This window comes from Coregonus lavaretus (genome assembly GCF_964263955.1).
Source record: "Coregonus lavaretus genome assembly, chromosome: 20".
NCBI classification, from domain to species: domain Eukaryota; kingdom Metazoa; phylum Chordata; class Actinopteri; order Salmoniformes; family Salmonidae; genus Coregonus; species Coregonus lavaretus.
Genome location: NC_140007.1, coordinates 47,890,702 through 47,900,647, shown reverse-complemented (window position 1 = coordinate 47,900,647; position 9,946 = coordinate 47,890,702). Strand labels below are relative to the sequence as shown.

General features: G+C 39.6%; 1 protein-coding gene across 2 annotated transcripts in view; it reads right to left on the bottom strand.

Annotated features, from left to right (window-relative positions):
* The window catches only part of LOC311147822 (mitochondrial carnitine/acylcarnitine carrier protein-like), a 73,241-nt gene extending 66,674 nt beyond the window's left edge, over positions 1-6,567 (bottom strand). For both annotated transcript variants that reach the window (XM_084184615.1, XM_084184614.1), the window contains exon 1: positions 6,390-6,567. In XM_084184615.1, the coding sequence (XP_084040741.1) occupies positions 6,390-6,530 (141 nt within the window). In that variant the 5' untranslated portion in view covers positions 6,531-6,567. The remainder of the gene's footprint in view (positions 1-6,389) is intronic.
* Between the last annotated feature and the right edge of the window lie 3,379 nt (positions 6,568-9,946).

Sequence of the window (9,946 nt, the reverse complement as noted above, 5' to 3'; positions counted from 1 at the left end):
ATAACACACAATACCACAGTGTTATATAGTAGCAGGATAACACAAAATACCACAGTGTTATATAGTAGCAGGATAACACACAATACCACAGTGTTATATAGTAGCAGGATAACACACAAAACCACAGTGTTATACAGTGGTAGGATAACACACAATACCACAGTGTTATATAGTAGCAGGATAACACACAAAACCACAGTGTTATACAGTGGTAGGATAACACACAATACCACAGTGTTATATAGTGGTAGGATAACACACAATACCACAGTGTTATATAGTAGCAGGATAACACACAATACCACAGTGTTATATAGTAGCAGGATAACACACAATACCACAGGATTATATAGTAGCAGGATAACACACAATACCACAGTGTTATACAGTGGTAGGATAACACACAATACCACAGTGTTATATAGTAGCAGGATAACAGACAATACCACAGTGTTATATAGTAGCAGGATAACACACAATACCACAGTGTTATATAGTGGTAGGATAACACACAATACCACAGTGTTATATAGTGGTAGGATAACACACAATACCACAGTGTTATATAGTAGCAGGATAACACACAATACCACAGTGTTATATAGTAGCAGGATAACACACAATACCACAGTGTTATATAGTAGCAGGATAACACACAATACCACAGTGTTATATAGTAGCAGGATAACACACAGTACCACAGTGTTATATAGTAGCAGGATAACACACAATACCACAGTGTTATATAGTGGTAGGATAACACACAATACCACAGTGTTATATAGTGGTAGGATAACACACAATACCACAGTGTTATATAGTAGCAGGATAACACACAATACCACAGTGTTATATAGTAGCAGGATAACACACAATACCACAGTGTTATATAGTAGCAGGATAACACACAATACCACAGTGTTATATAGTAGCAGGATAACACACAATACCATATTATTATACAGTGGTAGGATAACACACAATACCATATTATTATACAGTGGTAGGATAACACACAATACCATATTATTATACAGTGGTAGGATAACACACAATACCATATTATTATACAGTGGTAGGATAACACACAATACCATATTATTATACAGTGGTAGGATAACACACAATACCATATTATTATACAGTGGTAGGATAACACACAATACCACAGTGTTATACAGTGGTAGGATAACACACAATACCACAGTGTTATATAGTGGTAGGATAACACACAATACCACAGTGTTATATAGTGGTAGGATAACACACAATACCACAGTGTTATATAGTGGTAGGATAACACACAATACCATATTATTATACAGTGGTAGGATAACACACAATACCACAGTGTTATATAGTAGCAGGATAACACACAATACCACAGTGTTATATAGTAGCAGGATAACACACAATACCACAGTGTTATATAGTAGCAGGATAACACACAATACCACAGTGTTATATAGTAGCAGGATAACACACAATACCACAGTGTTATATAGTAGCAGGATAACACACAATACCACAGTGTTATATAGTAGCAGGATAACACACAATACCACAGTGTTATATAGTAGCAGGATAACACACAGTACCACAGTGTTATATAGTAGCAGGATAACACACAATACCACAGTGTTATATAGTGGTAGGATAACACACAATACCACAGTGTTATATAGTGGTAGGATAACACACAATACCACAGTGTTATATAGTAGCAGGATAACACACAATACCACAGTGTTATATAGTAGCAGGATAACACACAATACCACAGTGTTATATAGTAGCAGGATAACACACAATACCACAGTGTTATATAGTAGCAGGATAACACACAATACCATATTATTATACAGTGGTAGGATAACACACAATACCATATTATTATACAGTGGTAGGATAACACACAATACCATATTATTATACAGTGGTAGGATAACACACAATACCATATTATTATACAGTGGTAGGATAACACACAATACCATATTATTATACAGTGGTAGGATAACACACAATACCATATTATTATACAGTGGTAGGATAACACACAATACCACAGTGTTATACAGTGGTAGGATAACACACAATACCACAGTGTTATATAGTGGTAGGATAACACACAATACCACAGTGTTATATAGTGGTAGGATAACACACAATACCACAGTGTTATATAGTGGTAGGATAACACACAATACCATATTATTATACAGTGGTAGGATAACACACAATACCACAGTGTTATATAGTAGCAGGATAACACACAATACCACAGTGTTATATAGTAGCAGGATAACACACAATACCACAGTGTTATATAGTAGCAGGATAACACACAATACCACAGTGTTATATAGTAGCAGGATAACACACAATACCACAGTGTTATATAGTGGTAGGATAACACACAATACCACACTGTTATATAGTAGCAGGATAACACACAATACCACAGTGTTATATAGTAGCAGGATAACACACAATACCACAGTGTTATATAGTAGCAGGATAACACACAATACCACAGTGTTATATAGTAGCAGGATAACACACAATACCACAGTGTTATATAGTAGCAGGATAACACACAATACCACAGTGTTATATAGTAGCAGGATAACACACAATACCACAGTGTTATATAGTAGCAGGATAACACACAATACCATATTATTATACAGTGGTAAGATAACACACAATACCATATTATTATACAGTGGTAGGATAACACACAATACCATATTATTATACAGTGGTAGGATAACACACAATACCATATTATTATACAGTGGTAGGATAACACACAATACCATATTATTATACAGTGGTAGGATAACACACAATACCATATTATTATACAGTGGTAGGATAACACACAATACCATATTATTATACAGTGGTAGGATAACACACAATACCATATTATTATACAGTGGTAGGATAACACACAATACCACAGTGTTATACAGTGGTAGGATAACACACAATACCACAGTGTTATATAGTAGCAGGATAACACACAATACCACAGTGTTATATAGTAGCAGGATAACACACAATACCATATTATTATACAGTGGTAAGATAACACACAATACCACAGTGTTATACAGTGGTAGGATAACACACAATACCACAGTGTTATATAGTGGTAGGATAACACACAATACCACAGTGTTATATAGTGGTAGGATAACACACAATACCACAGTGTTATATAGTAGCAGGATAACACATAAGAGGTTGAGGCTATTGGGGTTGTTATAAGAGTAGACGTCCTAGGAGAATCTGTCTGTCTGTCTGTCTGCCTGTCTGTCTGTCTGCCTGTCTGTCTGTCACACCACAGTCTTCAAACACACAACATAGTCAACTGGCACTGGTTATACAGTACCAGTCAAAAGTTTTAGAACACCTACTCATTGAAGGGTTTTTCTTTGTTTTTTACTATTTTTACATTGTAGAATAATAGTGAAGACATCAAAACTATGAAATAACACACATGGAATCATGTAGTACCCAAAAACAAATCAAAATATATTTTATATTTGAGAATCTTCAAATAGCCACCCTTTGCCTTGATGACAGCTTTGCACACTCTTGGCATTCTCTCAACCAGCTTCACCTGGAATGCTTTTCCAACAGTCTTGAAGGACTTCCCACATATGCTGAGCACTTGTTGGCTGCTTTTCCTTCACTCTGCGGTCCAACTCATCCCAAACCATCTCAATTGAGTTGAGGTCGGGGGATTGTGGAGGCCAGGTCATCTGATGCAGCACTCCATCACTCTCCTTCTTGGTAAAATAACCTTTACACAGCCTGGAGGTGTGTTGGGTCATTGTCCTGTTGAAAAACAAATTATAGTCCCACTAAGCCCAAACCAGATGAAATGGTGTATCGCTGCAGAATGCTGTGGTAGCCATGCTGGTTAAGTGTGCCTTGAATTCTAAATAAATCACAGACAGTGTCACCAGCAAAGCACCCCCCACACCCTCACAACCAAAGGACACATTTCCACCGGTCTAATGTCCATTGCTCATGTTTCTTGGCCCAAACAGGTCTCTTCTTCTTATTGGTGTCCTTTAGTAGTGGTTTCTTTGCAGCAATTCGACCATGAAGGCCTGATTCACACAGTTACCTATGAACAGTTGATGTTGAGATGTGTCTGTGACTTGAACTCTGTGAAGCATTTATTTGGGCTGCAATTTCTGAGGCTGGTAACTCTAATGAACTTATCCTCTGCAGCAGAGGTAACTCTGGGTCTTCCATTCCTGTGGGGGTCCTCATGAGAGCCAGTTTCATCATAGCGCTTGATGGTTTTTGTGATTGCACTTGAAAAGTTCTTGATAATTTCCGTATTGACTGACCTTCATGTCTTAAAGTAATGATGGACTGTCGTTTCTCTTTGCTTATTTGAATATCTTCACTATATTCTACAATGTAAAACATTGTAAAAAAATAAAGAAAAACCCTTGAATGAGTAGTTGTGTCCAAACTTTTGACTGGTACTGCATATAGAAGCCACTGCTGTTACAATTGCCTAACGTTTCCACCTTCCGCACACACAAACGCACACGCACATGCACACACACAGCAACAGAGACAGCGAGAGAGAGAGAGAGAGACAGACAGACAGAGATGAGAGAGAGAGAGAGAGAGAGAGAGAGAGAGAGAGACAGACAGACAGACAGACAGAGAGAGAGAGAGAGACAAGGAGAGAGAGAGAGAGAGAGACAGAGAGAGAGAGAGAGAGAGAGAGAGACAGACAGACAGACAGACAGACAGAGACAGACAGACTGAGAGATAAGAGAGAGAGAGAGAGACAAGGAGAGAGAGAGACAGAGAGAGAGAGAGAGAGAGAGAGAGAGACAGACAGACAGACAGACAGAGACAGACAGACTGAGAGATAAGAGAGAGAGAGAGAGACAGAGAGAGAGAGAGAGAATAGTCTGACAATCCGTCAGATCAAAAGAGAAGACCTCCAGCTCTCTAATCTGTTCAGGGGTTTAACCTACCAGCCTGGCCGGCATACAGTAAGCTGTTCTCTCACACACACACATACACACACACACACAAACACACCACACACCACACCCTGAGTAGGTTAACCAGGTGGAGTATATAGTAGGCAGGGCTAACCCGATTTGGTGATTTCTGGTAACGTTATATCATCAAAATAAATCAATCGCAGCACGTTTTTGGACCCACTCAGCAGTTTTTTTGTGATTCAGTACAAAACAATTGGAAATTAATGTTGAAAGATCAATATAAATTCCTAAAACTTAAGTTGAAAATTATGTTGTTGCTGCTTCCTGTTGACAAAACATTTTGATAAATAGCCCAATGTCAAAACACAGATTTAGGTGTCCAAGTCAATAACCAATATGCAGAAACAGTTTGTGATATATTCAAAACATAAAATGTACTATCTACACATGTCCAACAATAGTAATCATATTACTTCTTATTTCTATTTTTTTGCACCTTTAAACTGCTCACACAACAAAACCCCTGCTGTTTTGACAAGTGACAATAAATCACTCATTGCTTAGGGAGGGGATATGCGCTGTTGAAACTACCACAACTGAAAAGTTCACCTAATTTCAGTTTATGTGACAAAACAAGCAGTCAGAGTGTAGAGAATCATTGTACCATCTAAACTGCTGTGAAATATTTTCTCAATAACCCAAAATAGTGTTTTCAGCTGTTTGAAACAAAACTGAAAGTAAATACAGCAAAAAACAAAATTTAAGAACGGGAAGCATAGAATTAGCGCACATAGAACAGATCTACCACATCTTAGACTTGCTTTCAACGAGAATGACAGATCTATAAGATACATTTATTTCTATGTGAAGTCGGTCGGGTCACCCAAAAAGTTAAGTGATAGTTTCACATTCAAATATATGTGTTGGTGCCCAGCAACTTTTATGGAGAGACTGCCCCGAATTTTTCGTGCCGTTTGAGAGTTTTAAATTTAAGTCCTGCGCTCCCAAGCGCGTGTGACAAAATCAACATTACAAAACCAAAGATATTGATCCGTTTTAAGCAATTGAGTTTATGTCATCATGATGACTATACACTTTTATACTAATATCACCAATCTGAAGTCAAAAGGATGGGTAATTCCCCTACATTTTATAGGGTGAAATTCAAACTTGTGGAAGGTAGTAACACAAACTTTCCCCATTAGGGAAATTAGCATAATATAACATAATTAAACTACTGCAACAATGACATCCATTTATTTCTCACTCACTCATAAAAATGCTCTCAAACACAATTTAACTGGGTGCTCTAGACTAGAGCCACAGTGTCTGTGCAGCAGAACGTTTGATGTCCATAAATAAACACATAAATAAGTACATAAATAAAGTCACCTTGATTGTGTCGAGCGGGTGTCCAGCGAACAGAAGACACGCTCCTCCGGCTCCTCCCGCCACAAAGTTCTTTAACGGAGAGATATGTTTCTCCTGGGTACCCTGGAGAAGCTCCAGCTCCAACTCTCCCAACTCTCCCATTCTCTTCTCACATAATAACCTACTAGACACTCACACACTCTCCTCCGTCCCCGCATGGCGCACGTGACTTCCCTTCTGACCCCCGACGGTTCACACCGTGCACTTAAACACACACTCAACATCACGTGTCTGCTCCTCTCTTTCTCTGCTGGACTTCCATTGAACCTCTCTCAATTGAAAGGGTCTTTATTGGCATGGGAAACATAGGTTTACATTGCCAAAAGCAAGTGAAATAAACAATAAACAAAAGTGAGATGAAACCAATTTAACAACATCAACAAACTTCGCTCTCTAACTCTCTTGTTCAAGAAGACCAGCTTTTGACCCCTATCGGCCACCCTCTCTGGTACATGACGACACAGGTCTATTGAAAGTTTATTTTTAGGTGTGTATGCAAAGCAATGCACAACTCTACATTTCTTACAGACTCATATTATTAGGTGGGACGTGTGAGGCAAACGTCCCGACTTTAGATTTTCGTCACAGTTCTTCTTCTTCTGCACGCTACTCCTCCTACACGTTTAATCTGAAAACACCATTCAAACTTTTTAACGAGTAGACTGATCTGGATTAGGTTGCTTGCTTTGATATCTTTATACTTGTTAAACTATTCACCTTGTCTTTCATTTTTCTCCATCTTCAGTCACTTTAATGGGACTTCACCCATTGTGACATCATCACTTCCACATTTACCGTAAACGATGTCACTTTTGACACATCAGCTACTTTGATCACTTTGCAATCAACTTAGACAAAAAGTTAAGAGTGTGTGACATCTACTTCTCTGCTATTCAAATCTGTACCCGGAACAAATATATCCACTACGGATCTAACGATACAGCTGTTTTAGTAACTGCATTAACACTTTCCCCCCAACTTTTTCCAAACAACTGCCGTTTTGACCACTTCCCCAACACGTCAGACAAAAACTTATATCATATGAAATCTTCCTCTACTTCTCTGCTATGCAAATCTGGTTAGAGCTGTTTGCAGGTGTTTAGAGTGACGAAAGGAAGCTAGCTAATGTCAGCTAATAGCGCTATCATATCGCGTCATTGAGCAGCACAAACGGAGCCGTTGCTATAGATTCCAATGCATTTCAATGGTAAAAAAGGGCTATACACTAGAATGGTAAAAATAATCTTAAAATGTAGACCTACAGTAACCCCTCTTTCACCACTTAAGCTATTAACTCCAACCCAACGCTGAGATCTTTAGACTGACCCTACTTAGATTGATTGTCAAAAGAGTTTTGATACTATATATAATTTTTTTACTATAACCATTTAAAATGTGCATAAATTAACAGGGGTTTGAATGAGAACCACAGGAATACAGAGGTAGCAATTCAAAATGGTCCTTGGCCAATTAAGCTACAAGACCAACTTTAAAATATTCAGGCTATCAAATTCTTTAGCACCTTAATAAACTATAACTACATACATTTGTACAAATTTGAATAACATTACTCACGAACAGTAAGTAATGCAAAAAAAAAACTAAAGCAGGAAGCACCATTAACTCAGTTAATAAAAAAGTGGTCAGACGACGCAGATGCTAAGCTACAGGACTGTTTTTGCTAGCACAGACTGGAATATGTTCCGGGATTCTTCAGATAGCATTGAGGAGTACACCACATCAGTCACTGGCTTCATCAATAAGTGCAGCGATGATGTCGTCCCCATAGTGACCGTATGTACATACCCCAACCAGAAGCCATGGATTACCGGAAACATCCACAATGAGCTAAAGGGTAGAGCTGCCGCTTTCAAGGAGCGGGACTCTAACCCGGACACTTATAAGAAATCCCGCTATGCCCTCCGACGAACCATCAAACAGGCAAAGAGTCAATACAGGACTAAGATTGAATCGTACTACACTGGCTCTGACGCTCGTCGGATGTGGCAGGGCTTGAAAACTATTACAGACTACAAAGGGAAGCACAGCCGCGAGCTGCCCAGTGACACAAGACTTCCAGACGAGCTAAACCACTTCTATGCTCGCTTCGAGGCAAGCAACACTGAAGCATGCATGAGAGCACCAGCTGTTCCGGATGACTATGTGATCACGCTCTCCGTAGCCAATGTGAGTAAGACTTTTAAGCAGGTCAACATTCACAAGGCCGCAGGGCCAGATGGATTACCAGGACGTGTACTCCGAGCATGTGCTGACCAACTGGAAAGTGTCTTCACTGACATTTTCAACATGTCCCAGACTGAGTCTGTAATACAAACATGTTTCACGCAGACCACCATAGTCCCCGTGCCCAAGGACACTAAGATAACCTGCCTAAATGACTACGGACCCGTAGCACAGACGTCTGTAGCCATGAAGTGCTTTGAAAGGCTGGTCATGGCTCACATCAACACCATTATCCCAGAAACCCTAGACCCACTCCAATTTGCATACCGCCCCAACAGATCCACAGATGATGCAATCTCTATTGCACTCCACACTGCCCTTTCCCACCTGGACAAGTGGAACACCTACGTGAGAATGCTATTCATTGACTACAGCTCAGCATTCAACACCATAGTGCCCTCTAAGCTCATCACTAAGCTAAGGATCCTGGGACTAAACACCTCCCTCTGCAACTGGATCCTGGACTTCCTGACGGGCCGCCCCCAGGTGGTAAGGGTAGGTAACAACACATCTGCCACACTGATCCTCAACACGGGGGCCCCTCAGGGGTGCGTGCTCAGTCCCCTCCTGTACTCCCTGTTCACCCATGACTGCATGGCCAGGCACGACTCCAACACCATCATTAAGTTTGCCTCTTTTGGGAAAGAGCACAGTTAGAAAGATATGGCATTTAGAAGCAAACCGGATGGACATCATGAAAATGATCGGAGAGGTTGAGAGTAGAAGAAGTTCAGGAGCAAAAAAATAAATAAATAATATATATATATATATATATATATATATATATATAGATATAGAATTATTGTAAAATTAACTCTGTCCATAAGGTGTAGATAGTAAGTATAGACCGGAAGTAGAGGCCTGGGCGTTGTTGTTCACTAATTTACTCCAAGTAGGGAAAGGATGGTGGGGTTGAAAAGTAATAAAGGGGAATATATATATAAAAAATAAAAAAAAACATGGGGGATTGGAAGTGATGCAGACAATTACATTGATAGAAGATGCAATCTATCTGCAATATTAAGCTGATCCATCCCCCCTAAAAAAAAAAAGTTTGCCGATGACACAACAATGGTAGGCCTGATCACCGACAACGATGAGACAGCCTATAGGGAGGAGGTCAGAGACCTGGCCGTGTGGTGCCAGGATAACAACCTCTCCCTCAACGTGACCAAGACAAAGGAGATGATTGTGGACTACAGGAAAAAAAAGAGGACTGAGCACGCCCCCATTCTCATCGACGGGGCTGTAGTGGAACAGGTTGAGAGCTTCAA